Genomic DNA, 22,107 nt, shown 5'->3' with positions numbered 1-22,107 from the left:
CTGTTGATATTATGGGGTTTATTTACTAAAGCTGGAGAGTCCAAAATCAGACTCATTTCTGCATAGAAACCAATCAGCTTCCAGGTTTCATTGCCAAAGCTTCATTGAACAAGCTGAGGTTAGAAGCTGACTGGTTTCTATGCAGAAGGGAGTCTGATTTTGTACTCTCCAGCTTTAGTAAATAAACCCCTATGTGACCACTAAATAAAGCTTTGGACCCTTTTGAGGATTCTTGGTGTGCTGGTGACATTTTTCTTTCTGGATTGTCTGCGGTTCCCAGCCCACGGTCACTATAGCACCCAAACACCATTTACAGCCACTTACAGGAATGTGTATGTTGGAAAAACTGCATTTTGATCTGCCTATCAGTAATAGGACACTCTTGCCACTTACTACTGTGTGTAGTACCACACTAGCATCCCTTTTTTTATACCTGTAAACTTAAAAGTTCTGGTTTGATGTGAACGCCCCTCGTATTTTAATACTCCTTAGGATGCACCTACACTCAACTGCCTTTATTGGTTCAAATTGACTTCTTCAGAGAGGAAGGACTTCAAAGTGTAAATTGTATAGTAATTCTATAGAAAGAAAATATAGTTGACATTTTTCAATCAATGTTTTTAATAAATGAGATTGTTGGTTGTCTGCAAATATAAACTTAAAAAGAAATAATTATATTTCATTTTGTGATCTTACAATTAATTTGCTCTTACCTATGTTACCAGAATGTAGAGTGGAGCTGTGCTTGTAGGTTCTTGTATTCTCTAGGTATTTAGCAACCAAACGTTTTGTCTCATGTTAGAATTACTAACTGTGGTGGTGGGGGTGGGGGGTAGATTTACTAAAACTGAAGCACTCAGAATCTGGTGCAGATCTGCATGGTAGCCAATCAGCTTCAAACCTCAGCTTGTTCATTTAAAGTGGTAGTAAACAGCCAGGAGAAAAAAAAAAAACAGTGGGCCCCTGTATGTTTAGGTGATAATGTACTAGTATGCACCGCACTAGTACATTATGATAGACTTTACATGGAGCCCTCCAGCACGGTGCTGTGACGGCTCCCCAGTGATGCCATCTTCACTCGGTCATTCTTCCAGGTTCGTGGGCTCCAGCCATATGAATGGCTGGAGCCGCGATGGCGTCACTCCTGCACATTTACGCTGGAGCCTTTAGCTGCAGCATGGGCTCTGAAGGTCCGGAATGGCTATGCCATTCCTTTAGAGTGCATGCGTCAGTGACTTCACTGGCTGCATGCTGTGTGAATATCTCTTAAACAGTGTAAGTTTAGGAGATATTCACAGTAGCTACAGGTAAGCTTTATTATAGGCTTACCTGTAGGCAGCGGCGTATTTACCACAAGGCAAACTAGGGCGACAATTTTCAGGGGGGCAGCGCCACCCCCTGGAAGAATGGGCACATGTGGCAGGGATGGGGACCTGGTGAGGCTCTACCAAGGAATTAGAGGAGGCTGCATGCTGCTGGAGGGTGTAAGCTTCCCACACAAGGAAGGCACTGGGCTTGGCCCCAATGACAGCCGGCTGCTTTCTGCAGAAGTTAAGGTTATTGCTTGACTAACTCTCTCTGCAAGCGGGATGGTAGAAGGGGGGTGATTGGCGGAGAATGGCGATGGCAGGGGCCGGGGTGGTGGGTTTAGTTGGTGGAGAAATGCTAAAGAAAAACAATGTGTGCTATCGCAAGAATGAAATAAAATAAATGAGATGCTGCAATAACACTTAAAAGTGATCCCACATTCAGTACATACAAAATCATATAAATAGTGTTGCTCCACAACTTCAACTGACAGTGCTCCACCGCAAAAAGAAACAAGTGCCCCTCCACCTAATTTCTATTTGCGGATTTGCGGTGGAGCACTGTCAGTTGAAAGCGGAGTTCCACTCACCCTGTCAAAAAATAAAACTCAGCAGCTACAAAAACTGTAGCTGCTGACTTTTAAAAAACAGCCATATACCTGTCCCTCGATCCTGTAGTGTGTCCTCCACAGCCCGTTTCACCTTCAGTGTGGGCACCCGGCTGTGATTGCTTGCGGCTTCACATCCGGGTACCCACTGCGCATGCGCGAGTAGCGCTGCACTTCATGAATAGTCCTGTAGTCTTCTGGGACCTGTCACGTGTCCCAAAAAACTACAGGGAGGGAGGACACCTTCCATTTCCGATTGCCCAGGCGATCGGACCAGAAGTGGGAGCGGGTACCTGTCGAATTTGGGTACCCGCTCCCCCCCACCCCCCAAAGGTGCCAATCCTTAATGGGGAGCGGAGGAGCAGTCCTTAACCACTTCCAGTCCGGACACTTTTACCCTCTTCCTGTCCAGGCCAATTTTCAGCTTTCAGTGCTGTCACACTTTGAATGACAATTGCGCGGTCATGCACCACTGTACCCCTATGAATTTTTTAGAATTTTTTTGAGACAGATAAAGCTTTATTTTGATGGTATTTATTCACCACTGGGATTTTTTTTTTTTTGCTATGTAAATGAAAAAGTCCCAAAATTTTGAAAAAAAGTGTTTTTCTTATAGAATTTTGCAAATAAATAGTATTTTATCATAAATCTTGGTCAAAATTTATTCCATTATCTTTTTAGTAAAAAAAAAATAACCCAAATTAGTTTCTAACCATTTTGTTTTACTTTTTTTTTTTTTATATTATTATTTATGGTTTTTTTTTTCTACATACTGTCAACCTAGCAGTACAGTGTCACCATGGTGACACTGTACTACTTGTGGGGGGTGATGAACATTTTTTTTTTTTTACACTGATTGCTTTTACACCCATAAAGGCTGTAAAAGCAATCATTTCTCCTTCTCTCTAGCTGCATTCTTGCAGCCATTGAGAACTACTGAGTGAGCTGTGATTGGTCATAGCTTGTCACATGGTACAAAGCTGTTGTGAATAGCCTTGTACTATGTGACCTCTGATCATTTACAGATTTCACACTTAGTAAGCAATGATGTCAAAATGACACAGAGGTCCCATCCAGCAATCGGTGTTCCACTGTGTCCGGAGGACTCAGCGGGCACCGGATCGCGGCGCTGCGCGCTCCCAGGGAGCGCGCACAAGCAGGGTGCGGGGAGGTCGTTTATAAATCCTGCACTGCCACCGTCTGGCCGTTTATATACAACGGCCGGATGGGAGGTGGTTAAAGCGGAACTTCCCCTTTTGGGTGGAGCTCCGCTTTAAACAAAAGACTTTGCTACCATTTTAAGCTTTGACAATAAAACCTGGAAGCTGATTTCTATGTAGAGCTGCACATGATTTTGCGCTCTCCAGTTTTAGTAAATCAACCCCATTGCATCATACAAGAAACCTTGTTTGTGTGACATCTTTACTGTGAATGCTGAGATATTTTATACCTGAATCTGACCTTTGAGGTACACCTGTGACAATATGCCATCCCATAATATGGTAGTTACCTTCGGTAAAAGCTGTACATAAAAGAAATCAGTAGATCTGGAATTATATACAGATCTTGGTGTTTTGTGTAAAAGTGGAACCTGCCCCCACCTTCGATGGACAGACTTGCTGTCCAGCAGGGAGGCTTGGGTGGTGGAATGGTGGGGGCCAAATTCTACTTTTACAGGACAAGTTGAGGTTTGAATATGACTTCAGCCGCCTTTCTGTGTATGCCTATGTCTCTGAATCTACCGATCATCGTATGTTTATCCAAGTATTGAGTACTGCTTGGACCAAGAAGAAATAGGTAGACCCCTTAAAGTTTGGCCGAAAATGTAACTGCAAATAAAATAGTATCATGGTCAGCATTTAACTGCGTTGTTGCAAGTGTACAAATATGGCTACAATCACCTTAAAGTTGAACTTCAGCTTTTCTTTGTGCTCTGTTATATACTGTTGTAGTATTAGCCAGCAGCCTTGTGTTCCTGCAGAAGTACGGATGACTTCCCTTCTGCTGCCGAAGCTAAATCGAGTCGGCCTGAAAGCTTCTCCAATGGAAGATTTCCCTCTACCTTCTGTTTTGAGGATCAGTTTATGATTTTCCCTTTCTCAGTGACAGTGATCAAACAGAGGAGTAAATCTCCGCAATGGGGACCCAGACAGCAATAAAAATTTAAATGGAAATTGAAGTGCCACAGCACTGCTAAGGCAAGCCATAAATGATGCAATTTTCTTTCCAGCAACCACAGGTTGTAGAAGAGAAAATCGCTCAATTCCCCAATTAACATAGTCAGTGTTGAGGGGGGAATGCCTCCCACAATGCTATTGTGTTCTGCCCGTGGGCATCCTTCCCTGCCGGCAGAACACAATAATTACTGCTAGCAGCTATGGCCACCAGTATTAATTGCATGTAAAAAATCTGACAGGCTGGTTGTACTGACGTTGATTGATGGATCGACGTCCGTACAACCAGCCTGTCCATAGATGGATTGAATCTCGGCCAGTCCCATGCTGAACTGGCCAAGATTGGATCCATCTATGGCCCACAGCACTATTGTGTTTTGCCGGCGGGCATCCAATCCATCTATGGCCAGCTTAAGAAGTCCAAGCACAACTTTGTTCCAATAAAAGTCAGGGGGGAAATCCAAACAGTAGCAGACCTGACCAGGGGCGGACTGACCATTTGGAAGCTCCGGCACTGCCCGAGGGCCCGGGGTCAGTAGGGGGCCCCATGAGATGCCCCTGGTACCTTTTTCATTGGCTTTTTTGAGTTTGGGCAAGGACACAGGGGCCCCATGATCCTCTATTGCCCAGGGGCCCCATGAGTTGTCAGTCCGCCCCTGGACCTGACTTTTCTTGGAATAAAGTTGTACCTGGACCTCTTAGCAGTGGTTTGGTGTATCAGTTTCCATTTTGGGCTACATTACAGCACAATCCAACGAGAAAGTGGGCATCCTTTGGGGTGTAGAAGCCGCTTGCCTGGAAATGATTTATATCCACATTAACACTTTATGGTGGCAATATCACTGAGATGACCTTATGGGTTCAGTGCTATTTTTCCTTTTTCCTCAGCTAGATAGACTTGACATGACAGGGGCTCTTGCCTTTCTCTACTTTACCCAAAGCAGGTTTTGCCTAAAGATGCACTTTAACAGATTGTCAGATCTTGCCTACGATTGACCTTACTCTGATATACTGTAGATGACTAGCTTAAAGTGGTTGTAAACCCTCACATATAACCCAGTGAAGGGACTACCCTCAGGTGCTACACAGAGATTAAATAAATCTGTCTATCTGCAGTCTTCTTTTCTCTACATCCATTCAAAGTGTAGACTTAATAAGCTTGTCTGAGAGTTCAGAAAAAAGGGGGTGGAGAGCTGAAGTTACACTCTGCAGAGGTCAGTGAGGAAAGGTCTGAAAGCTGATTGGAGGGAAGGGACACCCCGCCCCCCTTCACACAGCTAACAAGAACAGAGCTGAGGCTGCCAATCTGCTGGAGGTCCCTCTCCTGTCACCATTTTTCTCCTGGTGTCAGGTAAATTTGTCAGTGATTCATGCTGATAGCAGATGAACTAAGCAGCAGACAGAAATGATACTTAGTGCTCTTAGTTGAAACAAGTACACACTACAGAGGGATATGCTTTATTCATATTTCATGTCTGAGGTTTACAACCACTTTAAGCCCAGAAGAACCAGAACATGTACATTGGTGTCACTACTTTCTAATAAATAAATAGGCAGAATTTTTTGTTGGCGTTGTGTTCGTGAACATTGAAGAATGACTGCAGAAAGAGGCATTTTCTACATAGCCTTTCCTAGTGTTTAGGTCACCCAGCATGGCTGCCGTAATCTGAGCTTGGCATGTGGCTAAGCTAGTGTTGTCAATGGCTTAGCAAAGCTCCGTCCTTGCTAGGCAGAATCGCTTAGGGAGAACATTGCTTTATCCTGCTCTCTTTTAGTAGTCTTTCTGTAAGGATATATGGTAAACAATGGTCAGTAACACAAATGTCTTTCTTTGGCTTCTTGTTCAAGAACACTAAAGAATGACTGGCGAGTGAGACAGGGTTCATCCCATACACCGTCTGTACTAGTTTCTGGGACACCAGGGAAGAGATCTTGCCCCGGTGTGGCTGTCACAGGCTGAGCTTGGTGTTTGGCTAAGCGACTATGTGGCAAAGCGCCATTATTCCTATGCAGACTAGAGTCAATGTCTTATCGTTCTCTCTATAGTAGACTTCCTATAGCAGTGGTCTCCAGACTGCGGCCCTTTGCTTACCTTTATTCGGCCTTTGGGGCACTATTCCTTCCACTGTCATTAACAATGGGGCATAATTTCTGCCACTGGCACCAACAATGGGGCATAATTTCTGCCACTGGCACCAACAGTGGGGCATAATTCCTGCCACTGACAACACAAATTGGACACTTTTCCCCCCACTGACATCAAGAGTGGGGCGCTTCCACCCCCACTGACACCAACGACGAAGCACTATTCCTCACAATGACAGCAATGATGGGGCACTATTCCTCCCACAGACAGCAATGATGGGGCATTTACTGATGCCAGGACATTTTCTGCTCACAATGGCCACAGTCTGACCACTAAAGTCTGAAGGATAGTAAACTGGCCCTTTTTTTAGAAAGTTTGGAGACCCCTGTTCTATAGGGATATATGATAGACACTGGTCTGTGACACAAGTAGCTTGGTTCAAAGTCCAAGCTAGCCCATCATGTTCATACATGGGCTGGGGTGAGGATCTTTTCTCAGGGTTACAGAAAACATTGAAGACCATGAGTGGGATCAATTACTAACTGACTTGACCCAAACCGGGAAATCTGTTGTGGGGGTGAGCTGTCATTTTATTTTGGAAGATACTACATGTCACTTAATGCTGAAATAATACCTAATTATATAAGGGCAGTATAAGTGTAATGAAGCTAGTATGAATGCATACAGTATAGTTTGCAAGTAATAGTTTCCAAGGGAGTAATGGAACACTTATTATATCTGCTAACAGACAGACTAGCGCTTTGCTTATATGGTAGTTGAAGCTGTATTTGCATCTAGAGCCCCCTCCTTGTTCCCAGAACATCTGTAGTGCTTTCCTGTGTCCCTGGTTCCTACTGTAAAAATCTGCTTGCTTATTGGGGCCTATATACTAAGCCGTAATTTTAACCATCAAGCTCAGTGTAACAACCTATATAATAATCTATTGAATATAGTATACATTTTTAATAATATATATACACTGCTGTGAAAAAGTATTTGCCCCCTTCCTGATTTTTTTAATTTTTTGCATATTTGTCACACGTAAATGATTCAGATCATCAAACAAATTTTAAAATCACACAAAGATAACCCAAGTAAATGCAAAATGCTGTTTTTAAATGACAATTTCATTTATTAAGGGAAAAAAAGCTGTCCAAACATGGCTGGCCCTATGTGAAAAAGTAATTGCCTCCCCCTTTGCCAAATCATGAATGAACTATGAATAATTACATTTTTGGAAAGCTGAGTTAAATTTCACCTGCCACACCCAGATCTGATTACTGCCAGACCTATTGAATCAAGAAATCACTTAAATAGAAGCTGTTTGACAAAGTGAAGCACGCTACAAGATCTCAAAAAGCAATATACTGTATGTATATATATATATATATATATATACGTATATATATAAAATTTGACATACAGTGCAGAATAAAACCTGTACACCTGTTGTTCTGCTGTAACAATGTGCAGTGTGCGCCTCAAAAAGCATACCTGTATTTGGAACTTTGAATGATCAAATCATATTGCTCAATACGTGTCCTAGAATTTCACATCAGCAACCCAACGCAAACTGCTATTTCACCTATGGGTGGGGACTTGCTTGCTTGTAATATGCATCTCCCTGCCAGAGTCCCTGTGCTTTAAGTGGAAAATAACTGTATCTGAGCACCGCAAACTGAAAACTCTGTTTAATTCATTTTTATTATTCAGAGCAAATTCCCACCGTCCATCCATGTCTCCATGCTTTATTTTTTTGAGAAATTACTTTGAAAAACACACCTCTATCATTAGCCGTGGCCATTTTGAGTAAGGGCAGATGATTCATGTAACATATATTCCTGAAATCCATCTGCCCCTAGCTCAGGCAGTAGTATTTAGTTAAGAAAGCCCCTCCTCCAGATGAAAGAAAATAAAAATGCCCATGAACACTCCTGGGATGTATGACATCATTTTGGCCTAGACCAGAAACCAGGAAGTAACTAAAAAATTATAGAAAAAAAGTTTAAAACAAGTAAATAGAATATACCTTCCTAAGGATTAAAAATAGTTAATGTTTCTAGCAACTGAACAGAGTATGGAGCTCAAAGGGGGGGAATCTCAACACTGAAGTTCCTACAGATATGACAAGCCAGTATGTAATCTAATCCACTGGCATCTATTTCTATTGAAATATCAGAATTGTGTGACCCGACCCTTTAAGTCACAGTCTGTTTTGCTTTGTAGTTTTTTGGATTTTTTTTTGCATGCAGTTTCATGATAGCTATATCCAGTAATCAATGTGGAATTCAGATGTACTATTAGTGGAAACAGTAACCAAGGAATAGAAAATATACAAAGTAGTTTCAATGGTAACTGTGACACGCCATTAACGACTTCAGCCTAGTAAATAGGCCCCATAGTTTTGATGTTTTCCAGCACCTCTGGGCTTTTAGCACATGATTTGTGATGAGTATCATGATTCATATTGACTAGTGTGGGTTCTCCCTTCCTCTCAGACCAATGCACCAATGTGACTGAAAGTTGCTGGCATGCGTTCATTTGATTTGTACAGCAAATCAAAGCTCATTTTGACCCTCGCTTGTGCATGAAACGCATGCTCAGGTGTCCTCAGCAAACATTCACTAAGTTTTTCACTTGGTTTTATTTGCTGCTTACAAGGGGATCAAGGTAATGTTATATATTGTAATAATTGCCATCATTCATATTGAAGTTTAACTATTCACTGTTACCATTTTACGTTCTTTTGTAAGAGATGTACAATTGTTAAACAACTGTGTGTTTGAACCCAAAAAAATGGGCAATCAAAAGTTTTCTTCCCTCCATGTGTATTGCCTCATGGATAGCAGCTTGATACAAATGTCAGTATTGAAGCAACTCAAATCCCAGCTGACATATTCTAAAGAATATCAGCCATTGCTAAAAAAAAAAAATAAAAAAAAAATAAAAAATAATATTAAATAATATTAGCCACTTCAGCATTTGCACCTGTGTATCCCTCAGTCTAGGTTCACACCTATGCAGGTTGCGTTTGAGGCGTTTATGCATTGCGTTTTGCATTTTTGCACTTGCATTTTTTATGCGTTTTGCGGGGGGGGGGGGGGCTTAAGGTTTATTTTTTATTTTTGATGTTGCTAGGCAGATTTAAAAATGCAATACATGCTTTTCTGCAGCGTTCCCATTGAAGTCTATAGAACCTAAAACGCAACGTTTTGTGTTTAAAATAAAAAAGTCCCTGACCCTTTCCAAAAAATGCACCAGGTGAAAACGCAGAAATGTGAACATGTCCCATAGGAAATCATGTTAAATGGACTGTACTGCGATTCTGCAAAACGCAGCAGAAAATGCTTAGGTGAACCTAGGGTCAGAGCAATTTTTACATTTCTGCTATTAGCGTGTTTATTCAGAAATAACTGATTAATCAAATAATACATCAAACAGGTAATAATAATAATAATAATAATAATAAATAATATTAGTAATATTATCTTGCAAACATTATTTTATTTTTACATTTATTTAAAATATTTAATTTTTTTATGCAATCATAAAAACGATGTTGAGTAGTTTTTAAACAATTAGGGATGGAATTACGAAGGCTCCGTTCACACCAACGCATTTTTTAGTGCTTTTTGCTTTTTATAGAAATGCACTACAGTCCACTTAACATTCACAAACCCATCCAGCGCACTACAAGTCCCAGCCTTCAAATTCCAATGTCCAATAGTCTGTAGAGACGGGGGGAGCAGATGGAATGAAAATTGCTCAAAAGATTCTGCAGCTACCAATAGATCTGGGAAGATCCAGAAACAGCTTGAAAAAAACAAAAGAACAGCAGCGCGGGATCTCCGTAATACATGTAGTTTTATTAAACAATAAAAAAAAAAATAGCACACTCACATGTAAAATTCTTATCAAACAGATCTGGTGCAGACAGGGGCGGACTGACAACTCATGGGGCCCCCGGGCAATAGGGGATCATGGGGCCCCTGTGTCCTTGCCCAAACTCAAAAAAGCCTATGAAAAAGGTACCAGGGACATCTCATGGGGCCCCCTACTGACCCCGGGCCCTCGGGCAGTGCCCGAGTTTCCAGATGGTCAGTCCGCCCCTGGGTGCAGATCACAACATAGAAGCAATTCCAAGTGTGTGAAGTAGATGACCATTCAGAGTCCCTCAGCCCATAATGATGCAGTGAGTTTGACAGCTGTCACTCCACTAAGCTCCATGCACTCGGGGCGTTTTAGTAACGCTGGTAATGTTAGCTGTGTAAAGTCACGTTAAAAATGTGAGTTTTTCAGTGTTTTTATATTAGCGTTTTGCTAGGTTTTTCGTGTTTGCATTTTTTAGTGTTTTTTTTTACCAAAAAAAAATATATATTTTTTGTCCTCATGCACATTGGACGTTTTTACAGCGGCTGTTTTTGGCTTTTGACATTTTTTTCTACCACCAGTAAACCCCCCAGCATGATCTAAAGTGAATTGGTGCAGCGCTACCCCAATACTAAACTACTCCCTTACTGGCTTATCCCAAAACATAGATACTTAAACCAATATATGATATACAATAATATGTAAAATAGAATAGAAGGAACATAAAACAGTTCAGGACATACAAAATATTCATAAAAACTTATAAGTGACTAAAAATGCCACCGATGCAATCCAGTGAATACAAATCAATCTCATAAAGTGAGCTGATCTACTAACGTGAAAAAATAGAATATATAATGTGTAGAAATAGAAACGCCAGTGAAAAGAAAAAGTCCTGATGGGACTTCAATATATATAAACTATAATAAACAAAAAAGGTGAATCCCTGAATGTGGGATCAATAATCACACTGATAGGAAAGGTGACCGCAAAAGGCTAGAAATTAGCCAAATAGAGTGAAAAAAGTTTTTTCTATGTTGCGATCTGCACCAGAGTTGTTTGACAAGAATTTTACAAGTGAGTGTACTATTTTTTTAGTTTAATAAATCTACATGTATTGCTAACGGAGATCCCGCGCTGCTGTTCTTTTGTTTTTTTCAAGTCCACTTAACATGGTTTCCTATGGAACTTGTTCACATCTGTGCTTTTTTGAGCTGCTGCATTTTTGGAAAGGGTCAGGGACTTTATTAAAAGCAAAAAGCAGTGTTTTTGCTACAATAGAATTCAATGGAGAATCTGCTGAAATGTATGGTAGTGCGTTTTTGCTGTGTTTTGCGTTTTGCATTTTTATTCTGCCCAGCAAAAAAATGGTACTTGTCTGTTAATTCACCGGTTTTATTTATATATATATATATATATATATATATTTGATATATTTAAATAAAACATATAAAAAAATATATATATATATATTTATATATATATAGATAAATAAATTAATTTATATATTTATATATATATATATATATATATATATATATATTGATATATTTAAATAAAACATATAAAAAAATATATATATTTTTTATATATATATATATATATATATATATATATATATATATAGATAGATAAATAAATAAATCCGGTGAATTAACAGACAAGTACCAAAAAAATCCACTTTAAAAAAAAAAAAAAAGAGCTGAACAAATCGCGGTAAAAACGCATAAAAAATGCATCAAAAACTTGTGTAGAAAAATGCAAAACAAACTGCAGAAAACACTGCAAAAAAAGCAAACTGCATAGGTGTGAACGGAGCCTAAAACTGGATTGCTCAGAATCTGGTGCAGCTCTGCATGGTAGCCAATCAGCTTCTAACTTTAGCTTGTTCAATTAAGCTTTGACAATAAAACCTGGAAGATGATTGGTTTCTATGCAGAGCTGCATCAGATTTTGCACTCTTCGATTTTAGTAAATAAACCCCTTAAGCAGGCCATACATGGGTTGAATTCCGAATGATTTTTCAATCGAAAACATCGTTCTTTTTGTAATCCGACGGTGCCACCAATGATTTGGAAAACTGGTTGTTTTTCACAAACTTTCCAGCATGCCCGATAAACCAAATGGGGAGGAACCATGAAAATCAGTCGGTGCCATTGCCCCACTAACATAGCGAAAATCGGCCGATTATTCTTAGGTCAGATTTTTGAACAAAAAATCATTTGAAAATCGACCCATGTATGGCTGGCCTTAGGCTCGCCATACAGTATACTATTTTGTTATTCAATTTCCTTTAGATTTAACTTCAATCATGTAATGCAAGGGCCTGTCTGATTGCATACAAATTGAAAGTGTTTAGGTTTGACCTCATATTATGTGGTTTTGGTAAATGTAAAGGAAAATTGTATAATGTGTGGCCAGCCTTAGTGTCATGATAGAAATGTATTCTATCATTTGTCCCATCTATAACAACACCTGAATTATGCTTCTGGTACAGGGGCGGACTGACCATTTGGAAACTCGGGCACTGCCCGAGGGCCCAAGGTCAGTAGGGGGCCCCATGAGATGCCCCTGGTACCTTTTTCATAGGCTTTTTTGAGTTTGGACATGGACACGGGCCCCATGATCCCCTATTGCCCGGGGGCCCCATGAGTTGTCAGTCCGCCCCTGTTCTGGTACAAAGCATTGGGGAGTTATTAGAAATAAACTAAAGCCATTTGTTTCAATCTTGATCATTTTGTAAAAAATTTTTTAATGGTGCACCAACTAAAAATTACTAACAGAGAAAACAAAAGCAAAAAAAGTTTAAATATTAATGGTAAAAAAAATATGTTGGGCTGACTATAGATTATGTAATTTTCTTTCCTTTAGCCAAGGGTTGAGGGAAACAAAATCAATTGATTCCCTTATCTACAATACAGTGTTGATGGGGGAATCCCTCCTGCATCGCTATAGTATTCTGACACCGGGAGGTTTCCCCACCATCAGAATACAAAGTCTAATGCTGCTGGCTATAGCTGCCGGCAGTAATCCTACAAAAAAGCCTGACAGGCTGGTTGTACTGAAGTCAATAGATTGACTTCAGTACAACCTGTCTGCCTATAGATGGATCGAAATGTGTCCGGTTCCTGCAGAAGCAGATGAATTTCAGTCTGGCTATGGCTGGCTTGAAGTTGAAAAGGAAAGGCATGAGTATTTAGGGCTCATTCATTACTTTTACTTGTATGGTTCCTTTAACTGACATCCTGTGTAGATCGGAGACCACTCCTTTCATCTGCACATGAATAAAACACAATACATGCCATTAGACCAGTGGTTCTCAACCTTCCTAACGCCGTGACCCTTTAATACAGTTCCTCATGTTGTGGTGACCCCCAACCATAAAATTATTTACCCAGTAATTATAATTCCTGAGTGTTGTTTTACCTCCAATACTGCTGCTTTCAACACAGTAGCTGCTTTCAACACAGTAGCTGCTTTCTACACAGTAGCTGCTCTTTACACATCGGAAATATGTGTTTTCTGATGGTCTTAGGGGATCCCTGTGAAAGGGTCGTTCGACCCCCAAAGGGGTCGCGACCCACAGGTTGAGAACCACTGCATTAGACTGATTTACTAAAGGAATTGAGAATCTTCACACAATAAATGAATGTTGAATGAATATTCACTTCAAGTATCCAGTCATGCAGATAAAAAAAGTAAACATAAATTTGCTTTTGACATGATCAGATAATTGAAGTGAATATCCTCAAGGGCCTAGGTCCAAACACATTTTTAGCATTTCTCTAACAAACAATAGTAGATAAAGCAGGGGGCTCAACCTTTCAAAGAGTGAGGGATTTGGTAAATGGTCGCGGGCCACAATGAGGTGAAATGGTTCAGAATTTTTTTATTTTGACTAACATAAGGACCATTTTCCTCCTTCAGCCACTGAGTTCTGGCAGGAGGGAGGGGAGGAGAACCGGCTTTCAGCTGTTGCAGAATGAAAATGGAGAGCATCACTTTCCGTATATGCCGCCCCTGCCCCTCCTGTCCAATTGTAGAACAGAATGTGACAGGGAGGCCCCCTGGAGCGTGGGGTGGGGTTGAATGTGCAACCTCTGACACTACATAAATTAGGAGGGTCATGGTAAAAATATGTCTCAAGTTTGGGGATTTACTGCCCCCCCCCCAAACCACAGATGTAAATGAGCCCTTACTGTCCTGAGCCCCCTATAAGGCTGCCTTCACACGGATGTGCTGTGATTTGCCGGCACTGCGGGTGCAATGCAGTGCACCTGTGGCTTTCCTGGGGAATAGGTGCACTTTGCCATAGACTTCTATTATATTCTGCAGGTGCGGTGCAGTTTCTGAAAGCACATCAAAACTCCTGCATTCAGGAGGGCACTAAACCCGCAGCATATAACAGAAGTCTATGTCTCCGTGAAGCTAACCTGCAGGAAAGCCACAGGTGCACTGCGCTGCACCCGTGGATCAGTGTGAAAGCAGCCCAATAGTGGTTAACCCTTTTACAGGTGCCACTATGCTCATTGCAAAAGTGCAGTGTGAATGATAGTTAATACACTGACCTTTTTTTTCCTCTTCCAGCTTCTGCTGGCATTGCTCTCCAGTCTGCTGAAAATGTCCCAAGTGAAGTGCACTTGGTATCACTCCACCTGGGACAGGAGCTGGCGCTACGGAGGAAGCATTGACTTATGCCGCTCCTGCTCCCTCCATGGTTGCCTGCTTCCTCTGCTTCCAGCGCCGGCTCTCGGCACTGTGATGCTCTGGGATAGTGGGTCGGCAAGCCAAGATCGTGATCAAGGAGTCGCCGACCCCCAGGCATGCGCTTCCCTGGTTTTTGGTTGAGGGCCACATCAGAAGGCTTCAAGGGCCACATGTGGCGCATAGGCCATGGGTTGAGCACCCCTGAGATAAAGTAAGATTTGGTTTACAGAGTCATAAAATGGAAGCATTGACTTATGCCGCTTCTGCTCCCTCCATGGCTGCTTGCTTCCTCTGCTTCCAGCGCCGGCTCTCTGCACTGTGATGCTCTGGGATGGTAGGTTGGCAAGCCCAGATCGCGATCAACAAGTTTGCGACCCCCAGACATGCGCTTCCCTGGTTTTTGGTTGAGGGCCACATTAGAGGGCTCCAAGGGCCACATGTGGCGCATAAGCCATGGGTTGAGCACCCCTGTGATAACGTAAGATTTGTTTACAGAGTCATAAAATGACTGTGTTTACACTGAAATCCTGACCAGTATGTAGCCCCTGAGGACTCACAACTTTTTTAGTAAATCAGCCTCAATGTTACAATGATGTTGTTACATTGTATTTCACAGTGAAGCTTTGGACGATGCTGGGGCCTTCTCCAAAGCCTCATTTTACACAGCAAAGAAAATAAATAATGTGTATAAACTGTTAAAAAGAGATTTAATTGCCAGAGTTGATTTTTTATCCATTTATATATTTTTAGACCGTCAGTTAGCAGAGCGGCTCCCCAGCCAGAAAAGCTACAGAAGAACAACATTAATAAGAAAAAGAAAGTGGTCGAGGTATGTATATATAGGTATGAGTAGATTGTATTTTTTTAAAGGAGTTTTATTATAGCTTTGGCTTTTTCCTTTAGTGGTGTAGTTGTACAGGTCTGTTTCGACAACAGGCCGTACAGTAAACATTTTTTTTCATTCAACTAATGGGTTGAACCAAAAAAAAGTTCCTCCATCCACATATCCGAGGTGGACAGGGGAATCACTCCTGCTGTGCTATTGTATTATCACTGCCCTCAGAAGTGTTGCTGGCAGGGGTGTATTTACCACAAGGCAAACAAGGCATTTGCCTAGGGCGGCATTTTTCATGGGGGGGCAGCAATGCCCCTTGGAAGAAAGGAAGGAAGAAGGGACACACGTGGCATGGGGACCTGGTGGGTTCCAAGAGATACTGTGGGTTTCATGACGGTGTATGCACAGACCAACTCTCGTTCCTGGGGATGTCCAGAGTTGTGAAGGTGAGTGTCTCTCTCTCAAAGTGGGGGATGGTGACTGGTGTATGGGGGGCAGTGGTAGTGGAAGGCTCGGGTGGAGGGCAGGGGTGTTCTTGTTCAATGTCAGGCTCTTTCTGGGGGGGCGCCAATTTTTGTGTTGCCTAGGGCAACACAGCACAAAACCTAAATACACCACTGGTTGCTAGCTATAGCTGGCGGCACTGATGGTTCAGAAAAACCAGACAGGGTGGTTGTACAGAAGTTGATTAATAAATCGACTTCTCTACAACCAGGGTGCCCTCCATGGATCGAAATTCGACCATTCCCCGCTGAACTGACCAAACTTTGATCCATGTATAGCCAGGCTAAAACAGAATAAACAGAGAAAAATCATTGTGGATAAAGTAGCATGCATCTATTTGCCCTCTCACTTTACCTGATAGATTAAAACGTTTGCATCTTCAATATTGAGGGGTTAATGACCAAGCTTTTGGAATGGGATGTCCAACCAGTTCATATAGGTATGAGGGTCAGGTGTCCATAAACGTTTAGCCATTTAATGTATATATATTAACCACTTGAGCTCTGGAAAATGTTATCCCCTTCATAGCCAGGCCATTTTAAACCATACAACACTGCGCTACTTTAACTGGTAATAGCGCGGTCATGCAACACTGTACCCAAGTTAAATTTATATAATTTTTTTTCACACAAATAGAGCTTTCTTTTGGTGGTATTTGATCACCACTGGGTTTCCTATTTTTTGTGATTTAAACTAAAAGAGACCAAAAAGTTTGAAAAAAAAAATGTATCCAATAAAAGAATTTTAAAAATCTAATTGCCTCATAAATTTTGGCCAAAATATATTGTGCTACATATATTTGATTAAAAAAAAAATCCCAAAAAGTGTATGTTGGTTTTCATGAAAGTTATAGCACCTACAAACTATGGTGTATATATAGTAACATTTTATTTATTATACTACTGATGGCTGTGATCAGCGACTTATAATGAGACTGCGATAGTGCGGCGGGCAGTGTGACACTGACTAATGCTGGGGTGAACTAACTGCCAGTGACATCACCAGTGACATTAATACAGTGATCAGTGATAATATTATACACTGGCTGGGAAGAAGTTAACATCTAGGGCGATCAAGGGGTTGAATGTGTGCCTAACTAGCCTAACTATGTGTAATGTATGTAAAGTGTGCTGCTTTTACTAATAGAACTCATCCCTGCGCACAGAGATTGTTTCCTCTGTACAGAGTTCTGTGTTGATTGTCAACATAGAGCTCTGGGCTGTGATTGGACACAATAATAATACTCATCATGTGTATCTTTAAACACTTCAAGTCCAGACACTTTCACCCCCTTCCTGTCCAGGCCAATTTTCAGCTTTCAATGCTATCACACTTTGAATGACAATTACGCAGTCATGCAACAGTGTACCCATATGGATTTTTTTTTTAGATAGATAAAACTTTATTTTGGTGGTATTTATTCACCACTGGGATTTTTTTTTTTTTTTGCTATATAAATGAAAAAGTCAAAAAATTTGGAAAAAAAGTGTTTTAATATTTCTTCATAAATCTTGGCCAAAATGTATTCAATTATCTTTTTAGTAAAAAAAAAAAAAAAAAATCCAAATTAGTTTAAAAACAAAAATTATAATTTAAAAAAAAATTATTTTACTTTTTTTTTTTTTTTTAACATACTCTCTCCCTAGCAGTAAATTGTCACCATAGTGACACTGTACTACTTGTGGGGGATGATGAAGATTTTTTATTTTTTTTTACACTGATTGCTTTTATACCCATAAAGGCTGTAAAAGCAATAATTTCTCCTTCTCTCTGGCTGCATTCTTGCAGCCATTGAGAACTACTGAGTGAGCTGTGATTGGTCACAGCTTGTCACATGGTACAAGGCTGTTGTGAATAGCCTTGTACCATGTGACCTCTGTGATCATTCACAGATTTCACACGTAGTAAGCAATGATGTCAGAAGTGACATCATTGCTTACTACTCTTCATGTGATCACGGATTGGCCAATCAGTGATCACATGATCGGGACCTCACACAGAGGTCTCGTACAACGATCGGTGTTCAGGTGTTGTATGCTCCCAGGGAGCCTGCACAAGCAGGGGGCGGGGGGCCGTTTATAAACAGCCACCCGCCACTGCACTGCTCTGTCCAGCCGTTTATGTACATGGGCCAGACGGGAAGTGTTTTTTATACATTTCATTAGACTTTCTATCTATTGGAGTGCGGTCAACCTCCTTACAAATACTGAAAGGTGATTGTACGCCAAACTGCTTAGTCTGGTTCAGGGGCGGACTGACAACTCATGGGCCCCCCGGGCAATAGGGGATCATGGGGCCCCTGTGTCCTTGCCCAAACTCAAAAAAACCTATGAAAAAGGTACCAGGGGCATCTCATGGGGCCCCCTACTGACCCCGGGCTCTCAGGCAGCGCCCGAGTTTTCAAATGGTCAGTCCGCCCCTGGTCTAGTTCCTCACCTTTCCTGGGTGATTAAGTAGCTGAAAAAATGAATTGAAAAAATATTGACTTGACACATTGCATTAGCTATTCTATAAACCCTTTTGTATATTTTACCTTCACACCCTCTGTAAACTGCTGCCTTGTACTGTGTTGCAGGATCTCTCTCTGGAGCATGTGTTCGGCTATAGAGGCTTTGATTGTCGTAACAACCTCCATTACCTCGGTGAAGGTGCCGATATTATCTATCACACAGCTGCTGCTGGCATTGTACAGAACATTTCTGCAGGTATGGTTAAGCAATAGCAGTCGAAAAATGTCAGTTTTCCACATGGTATCACCAAATATTGTTCATAATGATTTCACCTGGAATATACCCAAAATGTTTCAAATACTGGTCATGACACTATCTGCATGGAGTTTGATTGTTCTTCCTGTGTTTGGTATGGTTTCCTATGGGTGCTCCATTTTCTTCTCAAACCCCAAACACATGTTGGTAGGTAATTGGCTCCAGTCCAGATTGGCCCTACTAGGGCAGCACAGTGGCTAAATGGTTAGCACTTCTGCCTGGCAGTACTAGGGTCATTGGTTCGAATCCCAACCATGGCACCACCTGCCTGGAGTTTGCATGTTCTCCCTGTGTCTACGTGGGTTTCCTCCCACACTCCAAAGACATACTGGTAGGTGAATTGGATCCTGTCTAAATTGTCCCTAGTATGTGTATGTATGAATGTGAGTTAGGGACCTTAGATTGTACATCCCTTGAGGGTTAGGGACTGATGTGAACGTACAATATATATGTAAAGCGCTGCGTAAATTGATGGCACTATATAAGTACCTGAAATAAATAAATACTATGTGTGTATGTATGCATGTGAGATAAGAAGCTTAGATTGTAAGCTCCTAGAAATCAGCAACTGATGTGAAAGTACAACATGCAAAACACTGTGTATACCCTATCAACAGGGTCATTCATCATACTAAAGCTGGACAAATACTAGAAGGTTTCTTTTGTTTAGCTCACAAGCTGAAAGAAGGTAATCCAATAGATTCCTGTCTCCACATCAATGGTGTGGATGAACTAATCGACTTTGTAGGGTTATTGTATTTTGCTGTCAGAATACCTGAACAGTGCTTGCAGTTGATTGGGTCCAGGCAGTGATCAGCTGACAGTTTTCGGCCCAGCTCCTTTGACAAGTCGATTAACCTCCCTAGCAGTCTGATTATGTCACTTTTGATTTAATACAGAGTTCAAAGCTCTAGAAATCTGCATCTGTTGACGGTGCAATCTGGATCACTGATTATTGACAGCTGTAGCCTCCCTAGCAGTCTGATTATGTCAGTATTTCTGTGCTCAAAGTGGTACATTTTTATGCATGGAAATGTGTCGTTTTTTTATTGTAGGCCTGTACTTTTTAGGAATAACTCACTGAAATCTGTCCGAACAAGAGTCTAGTAAACATCCCGGGTATGATAAAATTTGAAACACAAAATCATAAATTATAATATAATAAATAATCATACAAAATAATAATATAATAATAAATTTAATTCAATAATATAATCAAACCAAAAAAACTGAAATTTGAAATATAGCGCCAAGTTTGCACATCACTGAGCTCAGTTGCAAAATCGTTTTCAGTGTCTGATGATGAATTTCCCCCACGAGTCATTATCACTCAATTCTGCAAGTGGTTCTGATTTACTATCACTGTTCTCTAGCCGGTCTAAAACCGCTTTTGACCTAAAGGGACGCTTTTTGGACGCCATGGACGTTTCTCAGTTTCCAGGCAGAAAGAACAGTCAAAATGCAGGCAGGGCGCCGGACAAAGCACTCGGGACAAAATGTATGTGAAATGGTTTGATACAGGAATGTTATACTATGTGATTTTAGTGTATTTAGTGAATGTCACTTTTTGTCATTTTCAAATTTCCCGCCGTTCCGTCCCCCGTACGTCCCGACGTCACTAGCGCTATTCTCTAGCTGATCTAAAACCGCTTTTGACCTAAAGGGACGCTTTTTGTACGTTTCTCAGTTTCCAGGCAGAAAGAACAGTAAAAATGCAGGCAGGGCACAGGACAAGGCACTCGGGACAAAATGTATGTGCAATGGTGTGATACAGGAATGTTATACTATGTGATTTTAGTTTATTGAGTGAATGTCACTTTTAACATTTTTTGAATTTCCCGCTGGATCCGTCTGCCATACGTCCCTACGCTCGCAGGGAACGGAACCCGGAAGACGGATGCCAGCATCAGCCAGAGGAGATGGCCGGACGCTGCAGGGGGGACATCGCGGGAGTGAAGGACAAGGTGCTGGAGGGATCCCAGAGCAACGCTGCAGTGTGATCCCAAGTGTAGCTCGGGGTTACCACTTCTGGTACTGAAAGTTAACCCCGAGCTACACTCGAGAATACCGCCAGGGGGGTTAAGTACTCATCTTTTGTTGAGATGGCAGGACCACCCACTGTTAGAACTTTTGGCTGATTTTTCGGAATTGGCCAAAATTCTATGACCAGCTCAAAGAGTAAATTTACCTTTGGGAACATGTTACATGTTCCACCCATTTTTAGGGTGGAACATGTAACCTGTTCCCTCAGCCGCAGCTCGATTCCCCCCCCCTCCCTGTGACAGTAGTATGGGGAGAAGTTCCCCGTACAAGCCCACACGGCTGCCTTACTCATTCACAGCATTCTGTGAATGAACGAACTATAAGGCCTGACAGCCTTTGTGCCTGCCGGCTTGTAGTTTTCAATGAACTACCACAGTGCTGTTGAGCTCTGTGGTAGTCCATTGAATCTTCATGTCAGACTGAATCTTCTTGCCCATACAGGATGTACAGGCACACAGATACACGGACAGTTTCTGCATGGCACCAGCGATATAGTGATTGCTGATGCAATGTTTTTCAGGTTCCAGAAAAAAAAAATAGTAATTAAACTGCAAGTAAATTTACCTGCAAGAAAATTTCATTTATTTTTTATTTTTTAAAGTTAACATCCTTTAAGTGTGGTTAGATATGCTGCCGCTGGTGCCGCCTAGGGAGTAAAGCAGGACAAACATTATGCAGTTTTTTTTACTTCAGCTATGTGTTGCAGGAAAGAAAATTGCTATATTCCCCCATCAACACTGATTGTGTTTATGGGGGAATCCCTCCCACGGCGCTATTGTGTTCTGCCGATGGGCAGCCTTCCCCACAGGCAGAATACAATGATGACTGCTATAACTGCTGGCGGTGATCGCATGAAAAAAATCCGACAGGCTGATTGTACTGAAGTCAATTGATGGATCAACTTCAGTACAACCAGCCTGCCCGTAGATGGATCAAATTTGACTGGTTCCAGCTGAACTGGCCAAACTTCGATCCATCTCTGGCTGGACAAAGGACAAGGACAAAGAAAGACTCCCTCTTCCACTGCTGATTATCCGGGCTCCTCTGTAGAAGAAACCACACCCCAATAAGAATGCTGAAAGAACACCCACACTGTGGTAAAGAGACTAGTGGAAGAAGAAGCTGTACTTGGTTCTTCCAATACTGAATTGATAGAATTGACAGTTTTTGCTTTTCTGTTAAAGCATCAGTGTAGAAATTTAAAGAGA

The 22,107-nt window shown here is 41.4% G+C and overlaps 1 protein-coding gene across 3 annotated transcripts in view; it reads left to right on the top strand.

Moving 5' to 3' along the window:
- The window catches only part of EML6 (EMAP like 6), a 272,713-nt gene that overhangs the window by 216,579 nt on the left and 34,027 nt on the right, over window positions 1-22,107 (top strand). For all 3 annotated transcript variants that reach the window (XM_089682713.1, XM_089682712.1, XM_089682711.1), the window contains 2 exons: window positions 15,503-15,581; window positions 18,667-18,796. In XM_089682713.1, the coding sequence (XP_089538839.1) occupies window positions 15,503-15,581; window positions 18,667-18,796 (209 nt within the window). The remainder of the gene's footprint in view (window positions 1-15,502; window positions 15,582-18,666; window positions 18,797-22,107) is intronic.

Source organism: Staurois parvus, unplaced genomic scaffold, assembly GCF_062004578.1.
Source record: "Staurois parvus isolate SC_StPar_1 unplaced genomic scaffold, SC_StPar_1.0 ptg000295l, whole genome shotgun sequence".
Classification (NCBI taxonomy): Eukaryota; Metazoa; Chordata; class Amphibia; order Anura; family Ranidae; genus Staurois; species Staurois parvus.
Note: the sequence above shows the minus strand (reverse complement) of the source record. Positions and strands in the feature narration are given on the sequence as shown.